The sequence below is a fragment of the Mustelus asterias genome, chromosome 4 (assembly GCF_964213995.1).
Source record: "Mustelus asterias chromosome 4, sMusAst1.hap1.1, whole genome shotgun sequence".
NCBI classification, from domain to species: domain Eukaryota; kingdom Metazoa; phylum Chordata; class Chondrichthyes; order Carcharhiniformes; family Triakidae; genus Mustelus; species Mustelus asterias.
Genome location: NC_135804.1, coordinates 98604744 through 98624639, shown reverse-complemented (window position 1 = coordinate 98624639; position 19896 = coordinate 98604744). Strand labels below are relative to the sequence as shown.

Genomic DNA, 19896 nt, shown 5'->3' with positions numbered 1-19896 from the left:
GCCTTTTCTTGTTCTATTTTCTTATGTTCAAAGGAAGCTCGTGTTCTGTAGCTGGGGTAAATGACCTTAAGCTGAGAGAGGTGGATGCTTTGGATAGCTTCACCATACGAAGACAATGTAATGTGCTGTGGTAAAATAAAAATTTAATCTCGGAGACTACCCAGACATAATGAAAAGATCTTCCTTCTCCATTTCAGGTGATGCTGAATTAAAAGGCTCTGGCTTCTCGCATTCTGGTGGAATGGAGGACCTTGCAGATGATGATGTAGGAGTCAAAAAATCTGGCAGCCGGACTGTTTCTATTGAAACAGCCAGTTTAGATGCTTATGCTAAATATGTGCTGAAGAATATTTGTCAGCAGGTAAGGAGGCATTAAATCTGGAATGGTCACTGAAATTAAGCTTCTCTGTCTTCATGCCGACATTTAGACAGAATTTTCTGTATTTTTAGTCTGAACTACCAAGGTAGAGCTTGAAGATGTTAACTTATCAATTGTTAGTTGGATCACCAACATGTGACTGCTGAAATAAGCGCCATTCTTCACTACATGCAGGCCTGATATCTGCATGTAGTGATATGCATTTATTTAGTATGTTTAATTTATTAATTTTCACTCCCCCAAGGGATTTCCCTGCATAAAATTAGACACCAAACCAAAGTAAGAGACATAATAGATGAATAAAAATTTATGGAGGATCTCAAAGGAGGAGAGAGGAGGAAAGAGTAGTTTAGAGATGGAATTCCAGAGTTTAGGGTCTAGTTACCTGACATTACAGCAGCTAATGTTGAGGTGAAGGAAGTAGGGATGGAAGGAACACCATTATGGGAAGGTCATTGAGCTGTAGGACATTATAGAAATTGCGGGGGCATTTGGGTGCAGGACCATGGAGGAATTTGAACATGTGGATGATTTAAAAATTGAGAAATTAGCTCGCTTAGGAGCCTGTGTAACTTAATGACTTATAAGCGTGGTGGGTGAATGGGACTTGGTGTGAATTAGGATACATGCAAGAGAGTATGGATGAGCTCAAGTTGGGAGGCCCATCAAGAGAGCATCACGTAATAGTGTCTTAAGGTAAGAAAAGCCTGGAACAATGTTTCAGCGATAGTTGAATTAAAGTGGATGTGGATGACGTTACAAAGTTGGAACTGACCAGTCTAGCTGATAGAGAAGATACTGAAGATTGGATTAATTAATAAAAGATTTGTGACTTTAAAGGGACACAACTTGATCTTGGTAGCAGAATAAGTCATTACTACGTTGTATAAATCTCAAGTTTTTATTGACTTCTTTCCACATAGGAGTGGGTTGGAGAGCGCTGTTTAAAGAGCTTGTGTGAAGATAGCAGTGCTCTGCAGGATCCAGTTCTGACAAATAAGCAAGCACAACGACTCTTGCAACTGATATGTTATCCACACCGCCAGCTGGACAGTGAGGAAGGGGACAACCCACAACGTCAGAGAATCAAACGTATTCTACAGGTAAGGAACGATGCATATTGAAAGGGAAAGCAACAAAAACAATAGGGGAAAAAGGGTATCTTGCCATTCTCCTCAACCTAATTGAAGATCCTTGCCAAGGGAACATTTGGCTCCTAAAATAACAATAGATTTTAATTTTAAAAATAAAGGAGTCAACCAGAATTAATTGATTAAAAAGGGGAGCTGCAATTAAAGATGTTTAATGGTGACCAAAGTGGGAGAACATTACAAGGTCTGATATGTGCTACTTAATTTTATTTAAGTAGAGTTTGACTCTCCATCCGCATTTGTGTATGGTGTATTTTAGAGTGGGAGTCCTGTTACATGGCAGGCCCCACTTTGACTTGATAGGGCTTCGTCTGATTGCAGTGGTCACGTGAAGCTGTATAATTGACGACAATGCCTTGCTGCAGGATTTCATCTACCTTCTCAGCCATCAAGGATTTTGTGGTAACAGACTTATTGAATGGCTGTCCTTATTCGCCATGTCACAAGTTGTTGTATAGTGATTTTATGGGGGTTTGAATGAGTTGAAGGCACCATCCTCCACCTCGCCGAGTGCTGCGTATTAATCTGGAGAGGTTCTGTTTATTTTGCAGCTAGTCGCTTCAGAAGGTACAGAGAAGGTTTGCTGTGTGGGAACACATGTCAGGAAAGGATTGGGAGGGGGGGGGGTCACTTCTCTTTAAAAAAGAAGGCTGAGCGATGACTTAATAGATGTGTTTGAGGTAAGGGAGAGGTGTGATTAGGGTAATGCTGTTGACATACAGAACATGGACTTCCAGAAGACATTTGATAAAGTGCCACACAACAGACTTGTGATAGCTGGGACTCCTGGAATAAAGGGTACAGTGGCTATATGGATACAAAATTGCTTGAGTGACAGGAATCAGAGTAGTGGCTAACAGTTGTTTTTCAGACTGGATGTCGATAGCGGATGTCTCCAGGGGTTGATGTTGGGACCCTTGCTGATATATTCATGACCTAGAGCACAGTTTCAAAATTTGCAGACGATACTAAACTAGGACGTATCATGAACTGAGAGGGTGAAGGTTTGAACTACAAAGAGACATAGACATGTTAGTGGAATAGACAAACAATTGACAGATAAAATGAAATGCAATGAAGTGTGAAGTGATTCATTTTGGCAGTGAAAATGCAGAAGGAATATAAAATACAGGGTGCAGGTCTAAATTGGATGCAGGAACAAAGGGACCTGGGTACGTCAATCATTAAAGCTGGCAGGACAATTTGGGAGAGTAGTTAATAAAGCATATGGCATTCTGGACTTTATAAATGGGGCTATCGAGTCCAAGTAAGGAAGTTAAGTTAAACCTGTATCAAACACTGGTTCAGCCTCAACTACATGTAGTTCTGGACACCACACTTTAGGAAGGATGTGAAGGCATGAAACAAGATGGAGAAAAGATTCATGAAAATAGTTACAGGGATGAGGAAGTTACCTAGATAGATTGAAGAAGCTGGGATTCTTCTCCTTGGAGAAAATAATGTTAAGAGGAAATTCAAAATTGTGAAGGGTCTGGACAGAGTAGATAGGGAGATACTGTTCTCATTGATGGAAGGATTGAGAACTAGAGAGCATAGATCGAAGTTAATTGGCACAAGAGGCAATGGTAATGTGGGGAAAAAAGTTTCATGCTATGATTGACTAGCATCTGGAACGTCCTGCCTGAGTGCAGTGGAGGCAGGTTCAATTGAGAAACATGACAGACCAAGTGGCCACCTCCTGTGCTGTAACCATTCTATGATTTAAAATTATGCAAGATTTTGATGGCATGGATACAGAGAGTATGTTTCCGCTTTGTGGTGAATAGCATAACTAGCGGCCATCAATATAAGATGGTCACCAAGAAATCCAATTGGAAATTCAGACAAATGTCTACCTGAAGAATGGTAAGAGTGTAGAGCGCCTTACCACAGTAATAGGTTGAAATGAATAGTATAGATACATTTAAGTGGGACTAGACAAGCATATGAGGGAGAAGGGATTTAGATGAGAAAAGATGGGAGGATTCCCAAGTGAAGCACAAATATTAGCATAGACTAGTTGGGCCAAGTTTGTGCGCCATATATCCTATGTTGCTTCCATATCTGGAGGTGGTTCTGGCTATCGGCAACCTGTTAACACAGTTGGTAGTTGCAGCTCACCGTAGCAGTCCTAACCTATCTCTATAGGTATAAATTGTATGGGCATTGGTGAGGCCACACCTGGAGTATTGTGTGCAGTTTTGAAGCGCTTATCTGAGGAAGGATGTCCTTGCTATAGAGGGAGTATAGCGAAGGTTTACCAGGCTGATTCCTGGGATGGCAGGTCTGTCCTATGTGGAGAGACTAAGTCGGTTAGAATTTCGTTCACTGGAGTTTAGAAGAATGAGAGGGGATCTCATAGAAACTTGTAAAATTCTAACAGGATTAGACAGGGTAATTTCAGGAAGAATGTTCCCAATAGTGGAGGAGTCCAGAACTAGGGGTCATAGTTTGAGGATGAGGGGTAAACCTTTTAGAACTGAGGTAAGGAGACATTTCTTCACTCAGAGGGTGGTGAATGTGGAATTCACTACCACAGAATGTAGTTGAGGCCAAAACGTTGTCTGATTTCAAGAAGAAATTAGATATGGCTCTTGGGGATCAAGGGATATGGTTGGGAAGTGGGGGAGAATATTAAATTTGATGATCAGCCATGATCAGAATGATGGAGCAGCCTTGAAGGGCCAAATGGCCTACTCCTGCTTCTAGTTTCCATGACCTTCTCCAGCCTTCTGCTACAGAATACACATTTCTTTAATGAAATACTGAGTTAATCATTTTTCCCCATTTATTTCAGAATCTTGATCAGTGGACAATGAGGCAATCCTCATTAGAACTGCAGCTTATGATTAAACAGAGTGTCATCAGCGTAAGTAAAATACATTAAAACCGAAAATGCTAGAAATCCTCAGTAGCACAGGCAGCAACTGAGCTAATATTTCAACTCAATTACCTTTCATCAGAGGTTTGTTCATTAGTCTGATGAAGAGTCATGGACCTGAAACATCAATGCTGTTTCTGTCCCCACAGGTGCTACCTGACCTGCTGTGTATTTCCAGTATTTTCTGTTTTTATTTCACTCTTGTAGCATCCGCAGTAATTTCCTTTCATACAAGTTAAAGACATTACAGTTTAACTTCAATTCTGGTTCTGTATGAATCTTAGGACTTTGGGGTGTGCTTTTGTAATAATGCTGGTAAATGAATGTAGAGGGCTCTCCGTTCCCAGAAAACAAAATTACATTTAATTTATTATTTAAAATTATCTAAGTTTGCATCTTTCAAGAATTATTTCTCTCAATTCAATTTCTGCAGTGCTTCTGAACTTCGCTAGCCATTGGAAACCTCTTATTCCATTCTGTTCTAAACCTATATCTGGTCAAGCTTTGCCCATCAAATGCTAATTTTTAAAAAAGCACAGGTTTGTCTTTACCTGCATGTTGGATGATAAATACATCACACAGCTGTCATCCAATGCAGTGTGCTGACTCGTGATTATGAGAAAGCCAAAAATTTGAATACATCAAGTTTGGAAATGTTATGCTGGAGTGTAATTCAATGTAATATGAGAGGAAACAACACCTGATATAGGAGATTGCATGCAGCTGGATGAGTTGTTTCACCAACATGATAATGATAATTGTCAGGAGTAGGAGTTTTTTTTACTTGGCACTTGATGACGAAGTCGACCAATCCTACTCTGATACAACATGTTGCGGAATTCGTTTTTCTTGATTCATGTAAGTGTATCCCAATAATCAAAATGGGCTCACTTTCCTATAATCCCACATTTTATTTGTGTTATCTTGACATAAAATACATCAACATCCTCAGGGTTACTGTTGACCAGAAACTCAACTTGACTCGCCATATAAACACAGTGGCTGAAAGAGCAGGCTAGGAATAATTGGTGAGTAACTCAACTCCTGACTCCCCAGAGCCTGCCCACCATCTACAAGGCACAAGTCAGGAGTGTGATAGAATACTGACCTCTTGTAGCCATAGCCCCTCACACTCTTTGCCCTTCCACCTATTCTGTCAACTCGCCCAGTATCTACACTGGGCAGATATCAGAACCCATGCTGAGATTAAATAATGTTTCAAGTGTCTATTGTAGACTTTTTGTTTTAAAGACACATTCATAAAAACCATTTACTGCATTTACATTCCTTCAACTACATGATCCCTTCTAACAACAAACATTTCAAACAATTGCATAATCCTTTATAAAAACGAGCATTGGAACTCATAGTCCCACTTCAAAGAGTCCATTATCACTTGGAGCTGTCAATCAAACTGTGAACTGGCAGTCAGGCACCTTACTTTGATAATGGATGGTTGTTAAATCAGTTGTGCAACACCAATCCAGTAATGCTCACCCCAACACTTTTATGTCAACAGATTGCTTGTTACTTTATCATTTTTAACATTTTTTGACACCATTTTATCCAAGTTAAAGTGCAGGAGTTTTAAATGACTTCAGAGCTTGATAGCTTCCTTTGATAGTTCCTCTTGACAGTTTTGGCAATTGTTTTTGATAGCTCCATTTGACCGTTGAACTTGACACTTTTAACATTTACAGTGGGCTTCACAGTTTCAGTTTAAACACAAGCATGCCTACTTTTAGTAATCCCCGAAGGGCACCTAATTTCCCACGACAAAGGGCACTTGACATCCTCCCAATTCTACCCCCCCCCCCCCCCCCCCCCCACCCATCCCATCCGACCCAAAAGATAGCCAAAGGGCTGCCTTACCTCTCCAAAAGGGTACCCTGGCTATCCACATGAAGATCCGTATACACAGGATCTGCTCAGATGAGGATGATCGCAACAGACACCTCCAGACGCTGAAAGATGCCCTCATAAGAACAGGATATGGCGCTCGACTCATCGATCGACAGTTCCAACGTGCCACAGCGAAAAACCGCACCGACCTACTCAGAAGACAAACACGGGACACGGCAGACAGAATACCCTTCATCGTCCAGTACTTCCCCGGAGCGGAGAAGCTACGACATCTTCTCTGGAGCCTTCAACATGTCATCGATGAAGACGAACATCTCACTAAGGCCATCCCCACACCCCCACTTCTTGCCTTCAAACAACTGCACAACCTCAAACAGACCATTGTTCGCAGCAAACTACCCAGCCTTCAGGAGAACAGTGACCACGACACCACACAACCCTGCCACACCAACCTCTGCAAGACATACCGGATCATTGACACAGATGCCATCATCTCACATGTGAACACCATCCACCAGGTACACGGTACTCTTGCGACTCGGCCAATGTTGTCTACTTGATACGCTGCAGGAAAGGATGTCCCGAGGCATGGTACATTGGGGAGACCATGCAGACACTACGACAACGGATGAATGAACACCGCTCGACAATCACCAGGCAGGAGTATTCCCTTCCAATCGGGGAACATTTCAGCTGTCACGGGCATTCAGCCTCTGATCTTTGGGTAAGTCTTCTCCAAGGTGACCTTCATGACGCACGACAATGCAGAATCGCTGAGCAGAAACTGATAGCCAAGTTCCGCACACATGAGAACGGCCTCAACTGGGATCTTGGGATCATGTCACACTATCTGTAACCCCCACGACTTGCCTGGGCTTGCAAAATCTCACTAACTGTCCTGGCTGGAGACAATACACATCTCTTTAATTTGTGCTTGGCCCTCTCTCCACTCACATTGTCTGTATCTTTAAGACTTGATTACCTGTAAAGACTTGCATTCCAACCATTATCTTGTAAATTGAGTTTGTGTCTGTATATGCCCTGTTTGTGAACACAAGTCCTCACTCACCTGATGAAGGAGCGAGACTCCGAAAGCTTGCGCTGCCAAATGAACCTGTTGGACTTTAACCTGGTGTTGTGAGACTTCTTACTGTGCTTACCCCAGTCCAACGCCGGCATCTCCACATCACGGTATCCACATGAACCCATAAAGTTCAGAACTGTTTTTACCAGGTCTAATTTGTACACCTCAAGTTTCAATTTTTGCACCAAAATCACAGGAGTGGAAGCATCTGCCAATTTCTATGGGCAGCTGCCTCTGCAAAGCACACAGGAAAATCATGACCGGGCCTGTTCCCACTCCCGTGAAAATAGTAGGTGCTGTGTTCAAGGACAGTAGAATCGAGTCTGCACCGACTGCAATTCCACCCAGGCCCTACCCCCATATCCCCCCACTAATCCCTCTAACCTACGCATCTCAGGACACTAAGGGGCAATTTTAGCACGGCCAATCGACCTAACCCGCACATCTTTGGACTGTGGGAGGAAACTGGAGCACCCGGAGGAAACCCACGCAGACACGAGGAGTATGTGCAAACTCCACACAGACAGTGACCCAAGCCGGGAATCGAATCCGGGTTCCTGGAGCTGTGAAGCAGCAGTGCTAACCACTGTGGTACCGTGCCGCCCGTACTTCTAGATACAAACTTCTTCTGCAATTCTTACCATGAGAGGTGAAAATCCAGCCCAATAACTCATACCCTGTGTCTAAAAGACCAAAAAAATATATATTAAGATGTACTCGTCTACTTCAATTAAAATTATACCTCAGTCTTGCAAGACCCTTGTTTCACCTCATAAGCTATTTGGACTAAGTACTGAAAGTGAATGTGTGTAAGTTGTTTGCTGCAGTGATAATTTCTGAGTGTCTAATTTTCTTACCCATGCCCACCGGTGAATCTCACAGAATATTGTCTGATCTTATATTTTAGGAGATGAATTCCTTGCTAGAAAACATTGCTAAAGCCACGATTGAGGTATTCCAAAAATCAGCTGAAATGAACTCTTCCAGTCTGAGCAGTAATGGAACTGTGAATGCTGGGTTACCTGTCTTTAGCACCAGCAGCACAAATGGAAATGCCACCAGTAAAATGAAACCATTGCTCAGGTGAGTTTTAGGTGACTTAAAAATGTTGACATTAGAAATACAAAATAAGACTAGAAATGCACAGCAGGCCAGTTAAATCTGAAAGGCAAAAATGCAGGCTTGCAATCAAAATATCTAAACTAACTAGTCTTTTATTTGTTGACTCATCTGTGCATTTATACTGTTTGTTGATTTATTTTAGTGAGTTTTCCTTTGGATGTTTGGAACTTAAGGATCTGAGACAATATTTGACAGTGCAATGCATCATGGCCAAGCCTGCCCTCACTTGACATCCTTTTGACAGCCACTCATGCAATTTGCAACAGCTTGCTGTATAGTGATCAGGGAAAAGGATCTTAGTTGATTTTGGGGCATTTTTCCCTCTTTAACTTAGGCCCTGAGCTTTTGTAATGCTGACTGAGCATAACTTGAAGATCAAATCTCACCTCGTCAGGGCAACACACAGTGAGTTTTGTAAAACCTCAGCTGGCAGAAAATTCAGATTCATTCCAGCTGGAATTTTGTGCACGGAAGGTTTTTTGTTCTGGGGTCCTACACATTTGTTGGGAAAAGCTATTGTTTCTTTTCCCCGTGAATAGCTCGATGTCCTGTGTCATTGTGAAGAATTGTTAGTCTATTAACAGTTTGATAAATTTATGGCTGCTATAATAAAGGAAAATGAGGCAACCAGTTTGTCATAGCAAGGTCCCACAAACAGCAATTTATAATGACTAGGTAGTCTTTGTCAGGTGCAGTTTAAAGGTAAGTATTGGCTAGGTCACCAGGAGAAATCTTGTTTTTTTAAAACTGGGATTGGTAGATTTTGATTAACCAAAGGCATTAAAGGAAATGGACTAAAAATGGGTAAGTGGATTTAGGTCGTACAACAGCCATGATCTCATTGAATGATAGAATATGCTAATGAAACTAACTGACTTATTTCTGTTCCTGTGTTCCCTCAGTGCTGCACTAGAATGCCAGCCTAGGCACTGTGCTCAAGTCCATGGACAGTGTAATCTACTGTTGACAATTTAAAGTTTTAATGAAAACTATTTTTAAGGAACATAACAGAGAAAAGGAAATCTGGGCCTAAAAATTGATTGAATGAAGCAGCTCTAATTTTCTCCCCATCTACCCTGATGCTAGCGGGGTTTGCAAAGTGGCCGGGTCCTTCAGTCAATACAAAGACTCTCGAAAGCCAGTGTCCCAGTTTAAAGACACATCTTTATTTGACCAGTGATCACAGGGTGAAGTCATCAAAGAGTTCTAGGCCTTTCCAGACATGGAGTAACTTGACTTCTTTGAATTCCGACCTATACAATTCAAAATAGATCAATTATATGTTTTCTTATCAAATTCTCCTGCCTCTCATTAGCTTTGGATCAATCATCTTCAGAAGTCATAAATCATCAATAATACCTGTCATATATCTTAGTCAATTGCACTCTGCCCTCTGGCATAATTGTATTTCATTAGTCTGTAAAATCCGGACATATCCTCCTCTTTTGGCTGACTTAACTTCCTGTATCACTTAGCCACCGGACGCTTGGCCACCAAGTTCAAAATTAACATTCCCACAAGTTCCTCCCCAGGTCACTGCTGAACCAGACGAACACATGACCCCATGTCCAACATCCATCTTATCTGGACAGTGAATAATTGTATTCATTCGAAGTCCTGAGAACATTGCTGCTAATAATTCCCACTGATAAGAAACTGCACATTGAGGCTTCATTAATTCCTAAAAATGTGGTTCTTTCTGAAAGACCCCATACCATTAAGTCTTGCGGCAACTTGCTCTTGGCCAAAGTGTGCAATCACTTTATTAAAAATGCAGTTAATACATTTAAAATCAAAATATGTAATTAAATCATAATCACATGCTTTAAATCTCTTTCTGCAATCTCGTGTGTAAACTATTCTCCTGTTAGCTTATAAGTCTGATTTAGTTATTTAACTCAATGCTGGTAGTCCTGTCAGTGTCTCATGCTTATTGTTTAAAATCCTCTCTAACCTACTAGGATTTCTCTTCCCCTACACCTGAATATACTGACTTTTGTAGACTTATATGTGCTCCTAGCTCATTGATTCCTTGCCTCGCTGGCTATTCTTCATTTGTGTCTCAACAGTGAATTGTCAGATTATTTAACATGGTAGGAATCACAACAAAGCACTGTAGCAGGTTATTGAATAGTTCTGTCCAAGTACCCTGGCCATATTTTTCCCTGTTCTCCCTATCTTAACTCAGTCAATAACAACTTGTGTTTATATTCTGCTTTTAATGTGGTAAAAGGCCCCAAGATGCTCATAGGAACACTGTCAGTCAAAATTTGACAGTCATAAAAGGAGATGTTAGACCAAAGACAAAATGCAACTAATGCTGACAATCTGAAATAGAAATGAAAAAATACTGGAAACACTTAGCAGATCTGGCAGCATCTGTGAAGAAAGAAATGTAGAGTTAATGTTTCAAGGTGATGCACACATGGAACAATAACTCTTTTTCTCTTTCCATAGATGCTACCAGTCCTGCTGAGTATTTCTAGCTTGTCCTGTTATTATATTTGAAGATATTAGGACAGGTGACCGAAAACGTAGTGAAAGGATTTTCTTAAAGGAGAAGAGGTGTTTTGTTAATTTTAGACTCCTGACTAATGGTGTTTGCTAATTGAATTCACCTCTGAATCACACCAACAACCTTGTCGTCTCCAGGACTTTCATGATATGGAAAGATGTTCTGCTGTTGAAGTTGATTAGAACTCCAGACATTCTTTCGGTGGTATTTATGCATTCTTGTTGTATTTGACGATAATTTTGTTTTTACATGCAGCTCATCAGAGCGGACAGGTGTCTGGCTGGTGGCACCATTGATTGCAAAATTGCCAACATCGGTCCAAGGTCATGTGCTGAAAGCAGCTGGTGAAGAGTTGGAGAAAGGTCAACATCTAGGTTCATCCTCACGGAAGGAGCGAGATCGGCAAAAACAGAAGAGGCAAGTGTGGGTTTATAATATTTTAATGAGCAGTAACAACAACGGTTTGGTGCTGTCCTCATTGACAGCCTTCCACTGTTAACTCAATGATGTGCTGTTGTGGCGTCAGTGATGTGTAGCAACACAACCACTGGAAAGAACACTGAGCAGCATTGGAAAAAAGGTGGATCACGAACCATTGACAAAACTAAAGTTCAATACACTTACTATTCAATGTGATATTGGACCGCAGTGAACCTGTTGATTTGCGCATTTCAATTGCAACAATAAGAAAAAAAATCCTGTTCCCCTCTCCATTAAAAGTCAATTCCAATGAATCACTGTTTAAAGCCCCTTGCACTGAATTACATACCCTGGTAGACGTGTGTTATAATAACCCAGAATTCCAGCGTTGTCACTTTGCAATTCTATACGCATAGTGCTCATTTTTCCACTTTTCTTCCCTTTTAGAGATAAAAAGCTTACCTGTGCTTAACCGGGATCAGTAACAGCCCACAAATCTGCAGAAATGATGGTGCTCTGCACCTACACATACTCATCATTTGGTGTGATATCGGACCACTGTCATTCTGCATTTGTACTTGTATCTGCATTCAAGAGTTCCCTTTCCATGTTCGGTTGGATAGTGGATGTGTGATATTGCACCATTTTAAAATGCATCCACTGGCTATCAATGTTTAAACTTAAATACATTATCATGCATCTTTTATTTTCACTCCTGGATAGCATAAAGTAAGTTTTCTATCTGATTGCCGTCCTGTTGCCTTGAGCTCAGAACTTCTCCACTGAAGTCAGTCCATTTCTTTTTCAATTTCATATGGTTCGTGTTCCTTTGAAATGTCTTGCCTTTTTCCTTCCAAGCTTCATGGTATGCCATCCTATATAGTCCTTCCTGTGTTGAACAAACTGACGATTCCTTACTTTTAACTGCAACTTTCCTCATTCTTCCCTTCCTCCCACAATTTGTAAACTTTTCAGATATAAGCATAGCAGTGCTATTTCCTAATTTCGTTTGTCATCTTGCTTACGTTTTTCAACCTCTGTGGTGTTCTATGCTGTAGACCTTGACTCTTCACCTGTAGGGTATTACAATCCTTGGCCAGACCCCCAAGTCATTGGTAAGATCCGGTTAGGGACCAATTACGTTTTGTTTAAAGTAGGCCAAATTTGAGATTCAGATTTGAGATACTTATTAAGTGAAGAAATCCACAAGATTTCATGGGTTTTGAATAAATAATAAACTTTACTATACAAGGTTAGAAAGATAAAACAATTTAAAATACCTATCATATACTTGCCCTGAATGTTAGAGTATGAAGTGCATGTGAATTAACAAACCACTGTGGTCAAACACATTGCAATGCACAATAAATGCCAAATGCAAGCAAAACAGATTCCAGAGGTTTCTCAACAACCCACCCAGACATTCGTAACACAGAAGTGACTGATCTCACTGAAACTTTGGGGGGAATTTTCCCATCCTGCCCACCACAGGAATCGTAGCGGGCGGGGGCGGACCATGCAGAAGTCCGTTGACCTTGGGTAGGACTTTCCGGTTTTGGGGCGAGCAGGGCCAGAAAACCCTGCCCCTCTGTCTTTCTTCACCTTCAACGATCTTGCTTTGGAAGTCATTTCAAAAGTATCTCCGACGGCTTCAAGTCCACCTTGCATGGTTTCAATCTCACCTACCCGAGATTCCATTCCCCTGGAGTACTGAATACACTTGAGCATCAACCAAGCACAATTTCAGCTCTTTGGCCACGCCAAACTGAGCACCACTGCTCCAAAGGGGTACCTTTGCATCTACGGCCCTAACATACAGTCACCAGCCTTTGGCTTCTTGGATTTTCAGAGCTTCTTCTGAACCCTTTTCTATTACCTGGGCTTCTCCCAAGCTCACTTCACTTAAAGTCTGCTCTTGGAGCCTTTGTATCTATTTGGAACTTGTTAATGTGCTTCTGTCTTTTCCTTAACTGCAACCTGTTTCTATCCCCTATCTTTATCTGTCTCTCTGGGACACTTTGTCAGACCTCTCCCTGTCCCCCTCCCTTGTCCCCTACCTGAGACACTCTTTGGCAGTGGCACCTAGCCTCATGATCTGGGATTTTGCACCTTTTTTCCCTACGTGCAGGTATGCCAGGCCTGCCCTAGGCCTGAAGAATGTAAAGATGAAGAGCTGCGCATGTGCAACCCACTCCTAGTCTGCACATACATGCAAACCCCAAAGACTGTCAGGATTTGAAATTCAATTGTGTATCTGAATACCACTAAATAATTTGTAATTAAAAAAGGCATGAGAATTTAAGTGCTCTGTTTAATAAGATGAAATTATTTGATATTACCAGTTGTAAACATTGCATGGACATTGATATATTTTATTTAATCTTTACTTTTCCCTCTCCAGTATGTCTCTACTGAGTCAACAGCCATTTCTTTCTCTGGTTTTGACATGCCTGAAAGGGCAGGATGAACAAAGGGAGGGTCTTCTCACCTCCCTTTACAGCCAGGTCCAGCAGGTAATGCATCCTCAGAATTTAGTTGTGGAAGATTAAAGATCAATGAATCACATATTAACAGGTGTAGGTGATGTCATTAAACTGGTGTGTTTGTCTATTTGCCCTTCCATCAACCCATCTCATCCTTTCAAATTCTAGTTTACCCCTTTCCCATTACAGCTTTATTAACCAGTTGAACAAAACCTTGATTTAACATACAACAACCCTCAGATGCAAACCCTGCATCCACCTGCAACCCCTCCCCCACTCCTCCCTAAAGTAACATGGAACATCAGCTTAAATTATGTGCTGAAATCTTGAAGTGGGATTCAAGCTCCCGACCCAGGGGCTGGAGCACTACCAACTATGCCAACTTGATAACCTTTAAATACCCAAACAGGGATTTCAAATGTGCAGTGTTTTTACCTTTCTACCCGTCTGTCATATCAATTATTCAAACTCAACATGTAATTAAATAAATTAGAGGTACAGTCAGTTGGAACAGGACCAAGGACCATGATTAGTACCAAGGACAGTAGGATTATAATGCAGCTATCAGAAAATTGAAAATTTCCCTTCCTCCAATTGTCTGCTGTTATTTCTTTTATGATGTGGAGATGCCGGCATTGGACTGCGGTGGGCACAGTAAGAAGCCTCAACACCAGGTTAAAGTCCAACCAGTTTAATTTGGTAGCACGAGCTTCAGAGCATTGCTCCTTCCACTCATCTGATGAAGGATCAGCGCTCCGAAAGTTCGTTATTTTTAAGCATTTTTCTTACTGAAGTGTAGCTCCACAGATACTGGAAACCGTGCATTATCTTAGCTTTTCTGCACAACTGAGCTGAACAACAGACATCAGCAGCCTGTTAAATTGTGAGATATTGGCGAGCCAAATTCTGTTCATCAGACATCTCATAGAATCATAGAAACCCTACAGTGCAGAAAGAGGCCATCTGGCCCATCGAGTCTGCACTGACCGCAATCCCACCCAGACCCTACCCCATATCCCTACATATTTTACCCGCTAATTCCTCTAACCTACGCATCTCAGGATACTAAGGGGCAATTTTAGCATGGCCATCTTTGGAGTGTGGGAGGAAACCCACGCAGACACAAGGAGAATGTGCAAACTCCACACAGACAGTGACCCAAGCCGGGAATCGAACCCAGGTCCCTGGAGCTGTGAGGCAGCAGTGCTAACCACTGTGCTGCCCAACCACTGTGCTACCGTGCGCCCATCTATACAATCTCTAGCTGGACAGCAGTCAAGAGGTGATGCTTAAGTCTATCAGTAGGAACAAGGATAGGCCATATGGTTCTCACAAGCTAAGATCTTGGCTGATCTTCTACATGAACTCTGCCTTTCTGCACTATCCTCATTCCCTTGACTCCCTTAAGTATCAAAACTCTTATCAGTCTTGAATGCACTCAATACCTGAACATCTAAAACCTTCTGGGGTCAGGAATAACAAAAATTCAGAACCCCCTGAAGTAAAGAATTTTCATCTCGTTTCGAAATTGGCAACTCTTTATCCTGAGACTATCAACATCTAGTTCCAGACTCCAGCCAAAAAGAGCAGCCTCTTGGCATCCATCCTGTCAAGCCCTCCAAGAACTTTTATGCATTTCAATAAGATCATCTTTAATTCCTCAAAATTCCAGCGCATATAGGCCCTTCTGCTTAACTTCACTTCATGGAACACTCCTCCCATCCCAGAAACCAATCTAGTGAACTTTTGTTGCACCCCATCTAAGGCAAGTATATTCTCCCTTAATTAATGAAATCAACACTATACGCAGCACTCTGACTGTATTCTTACCAAAGCTCAGTATATTTGCAGTTAGACTTTCTTACTTGTATACTCCAAACAGTTTGCAGTAAAAGCTAACTGCTTGACTTTTCCCATCCCAATAAGGGGCATTGAAACCAGTTGGAGAACCTATTCTACTAGGGACAACATTGTCAAGGGATGTAATCTCCAGATCATTGGACTAAAGGATGGTATATAGTGGGATTCCACAGGGGTCAGTTATAGCTTTTTAAAAAATATATCGATGACCTAGACTTCAGTGTACAGAGCACAATTTCCAAATTTGTAGATGGAATCAAATTTGGGACTATTGGGAATTGTGGGAAGGATAATGATAGACTTCAAGAGGATATAGACAGGCTGATGAGATGGGTGGACAATGACAGATGAAATTTAACGCAGTGAAGTGATGCATTTCAGTAGGAAGAACAAGGAGAGGCAATATGAAATAAAGGCAGTTTAGAAACAAAGACCTGGGGATATATGTGCACAAATCATTGAGTGTGGTAGGGTAGGTTGGGAAAGTGGTTAAAAAGAAACACGGGATCATGGGCTTTACAAATAGAGTAAGAAGTCTCACAACACCAGGTTAAAGTCCAACAGGTTTATTTGGTAGCAAATACCATAAGCTTTCGGAGCACTGCTCCTTCGTCAGATGGAGTGGAAATGTGCTCTCAAACAGTGCAAACAGACACAAAATCGAGGCATAGAATACAAAAGCAAGGAAGTTATGTTGAACTTATATAAAGCACAGGTTCTGTTTCACCTGGAGTAGTGCATCCAATTCTGGGCACTACACTTGGGGAAGAATGTGAATGTTTTGGAAGGGAGCAGATAAGATTTACGGGAATGGTTCCAGGGATGAAGGACTTCAATTGTGTGGATATATTAGAGAAGTTGAGATTGTTCTCCATTGGGAAAAAGTTGAGAGAAAATATAATAAAAGTGTTCAAAATCAAGAGGGGTCTAGACAGAGCAGTTAGAAACTGTTCCAATTGGCCGAAGAGTTAAGAACAAGAGGTAGCAGATTTATGGTGATTGGCAAAAGGAACTAAAGGCAGAATGAAAAACATTTTAATGCAGCAACTCTTTAGGATCTTGAATGCATTGCCTGTGAATGTGGTGGAGGCAGAATCAATTATGAATTTCAAAAGGGAACTGAATAAGCACCTGAACAGAAAAACAATCCAGGGCTACAGAGAAAAGAGAAGGGAAGTGACAAGCTAACTTCTATAGTGTTGAGTCAGAATGAACTTGATAGGCCAACTGGCCTCCTGCTATGCCATGGCAATTCTATGGCTCTAACATGTAACCTCCTAGTTTCTCTGGTTCCATTGAGCAGTGCATTTTCTCCTGGGCAATCAGTATAATTCCAAAGTGAACCAATTGAAAAGATGTGCCTTACTTCCCTGATCTTCCAACTTTAAAAAGTCTGACATGGTATGAAACCACATGTTAATGCTGCTAATGTAGTGCTCAGGAACAATGTTGTATTAAGAATATAGTACTATAAGAGAAGATACCCAGAGCAAAGATCTGACATGTTGTTATAGACAACTAAAGATTCTGTGTACTTATGCCTGGTATTAGAGTGTAATATCTCTCCGAAGCCTGTTGTTTTCCAAGAAAAATGCATCTTGTCAGCCATCGTCAAGGAACCAAACTTCAGAGTAAACATGTAATACAAAAGTTGCATCTAAGCTGGGTATAACAACTTTAGAATCTTATTTTGTCCTAGAAATTGATGGTATTTGTCTCAGTTTTGTTGATTACCTGCTCCTAAAAACATTCTCTTTTGAAATGTTGCATGAGTTCCAACACCATCTACTGCCTCAATTAAGTGGCCATTTTCATGTATGAGCCAATGGAGTGAGTAACTGTAGAGTGCAATACAACTAAGTCAGATTTTGTCTTTACTTAATGTCCACACATAAGCACTTTCCAGCAGGACAGTGATTAAGAGTGTAAATCCTGTCTACTTAACCCAGTCTTCCCTTTTCTCTTATCGGAAGATAATGAGACCGAATATAACAATTCCACCACCTTGACAAATACAAGCTAACTAGTAAAGAATAGGAATTTGATTTGGACATATTACTGGTTTGTATGGCTGTACAAGAGCTCTATCTACACTGGACTTGATTGGATTTGAAGTCTTGAAGAATTAAATTCAAGTTTAGTGCAAATAGCTTCACCAGTACTGTACAATGAAAACATGAGGATTGATGTTATGTGGAAAGTTTAAAGATTCTAGATGAGCATTCTGATATAAAGGTTGCACTCAAACCCTCAAATAATGCTGTGTCCCTGAAGATGTGAGTGTGATGATACTTGGAGTTTCCTCTCTTTTGAGCTTATAACTCCCTACTGAAACTGCAGTGTTCTCTTTGGGTATTGTTATCAGTATCTGTCTGACAGCAAGTTACTTTGTTGGAAGAATGGTGCTGGCTAATTGACCACCAAAAGATAGATCCGGTAATTGTACTATTTATCCTTTTCAGATTGTAACAAACTGGCGTGAAGATCAGTACCAGGATGACTGCAAAGCCAAACAAATGATGCATGAAGCACTGAAACTTCGCTTAAATCTTGTAAGGACTGTTTAACAAGAAAATAATTTAAGCACGTTGTCTTACTGGGGCAATGGCCTCTTTCTGATCCCTCATTCATTCACTTTCTCTCCAGTTCACATTTGACCATTGTTTCTTTTCATTCCATTCCTCCTCCTTTATATTTCTCATTTTGTTTCCCTTACAATTATTTGTGTAAGTAAGATTATCATTTGACTGAAAAAAATAACTTGTATTTATTTTATATCTTAATTTTTAGTCTCCATGCTCACAGCCTGAGGAGAGGGCCTCGGCCAGGCAATAACTGCCCAGTCCATGGGCATGATTTGTTCAGTGATTACTGATACATGCTTATTGTTTATTATTTTGGGGGAAAGGCTTCCATATACAAAAACATCATCATTTTTACCACCACCTATCTTTCTACATGCTGGAAAACCCCAAACTTTAAATGTACTTCTTTTCTGACTAAATTTTCTGGAGAAAAAATGGGTTGAAAGTCCTAAAACGAGCTTTGAGTTTTTCTTGCTTCCTATTTTAACTGTAAATTTGAGTTTTATAAGTCTCTTTTTAAGATAAACTTTTTTGGAAATGATTTCCACATGTTAGGTTCTAAATGAGTAATGAGCAGTGGCTCGTAGCCAGGATGTGTTATTGGGTCATCCAACATGACACTGGAGCATAAAAGAATGTTATATCCTTTGCAATATTTCCACTGTATCAAAATTATTGCATTGAAAAAACTCAAATATATAGTTTGTATTGGTGCAATAATTTTGAATAGATCTTTGCCGCAGCCCCTCCCCCACCACTTCAGAAAATTAGATGTTGGATACATTGTAAGATTCAATATTGGTAACTATAGCGTAGCTAAATTAAATTGTTAACAGTCTGCTGCATCAAAATCATCATGAGCTCAATAAAAACGTAATTACAACTGTCAATATCTTGACATACCTGAAAGTTGCTTAGTTACAGTATAACAGTGACATTTAATAGTCCTGAAGGAAGCAATGTTTTAGTGAATTGTAAGTTTCAAATTTATTTTCTGTTCATCATTGAAAAGCTTCTACTAATAAGGCTAGCTGTGTTGGTGTTATAAGCAGAAAATGACTACAATCGTGGCATCAGACAATGCTTCTCTCCTCGGTAACAAAACAGAAAATGCTGGCACTACTCAGCATGTCAGGCAGAATCTGTGGAAAAAAAGAGTTAATATTTCAGGCACTACCTGAAATGTTAACTCTGTTCTTCTCCACAGGTGCTGCCTGACCTGCCAAGCATTGCCAGGTTTCTCTGCTTTTATTTTTAAGATTTTCAGCATCTATAGTATTTTGCTTTTGTCCTTTTAGTGATGCTTTGTGGTCACCTGTGCAACATGCTTACAGGTATTCAGGTCACCTGAATGAGCAAGTGACTTTCTTAGTGTGCCAGGATAGCAACTGTCTCTGCTTAAAAGATACAATACCCAGTAGCCGTCAGTCACAGGACTGTCTTGTGCTCCAAATTGGAGTCCTTTGCTCAAATGCTTGCTTATTGAAAAATTACCATCTTGCATTCATATTCAGCATGCATTGGTATTCTGTCCCTTCTGACGGTCTGATGTT

General features: G+C 40.8%; 1 protein-coding gene across 1 annotated transcript in view; it reads left to right on the top strand.

The window, feature by feature from the left end:
- Positions 1 to 19896, top strand: part of med12 (mediator complex subunit 12) — a 159477-nt gene that overhangs the window by 116306 nt on the left and 23275 nt on the right. Inside the window, exons 26-32 of the mRNA XM_078211432.1 lie at positions 198 to 361; positions 1303 to 1482; positions 4328 to 4399; positions 8266 to 8441; positions 11251 to 11412; positions 13817 to 13928; positions 18221 to 18310. Coding sequence (XP_078067558.1) covers positions 198 to 361; positions 1303 to 1482; positions 4328 to 4399; positions 8266 to 8441; positions 11251 to 11412; positions 13817 to 13928; positions 18221 to 18310 — 956 coding nt within the window. The remainder of the gene's footprint in view (positions 1 to 197; positions 362 to 1302; positions 1483 to 4327; positions 4400 to 8265; positions 8442 to 11250; positions 11413 to 13816; positions 13929 to 18220; positions 18311 to 19896) is intronic.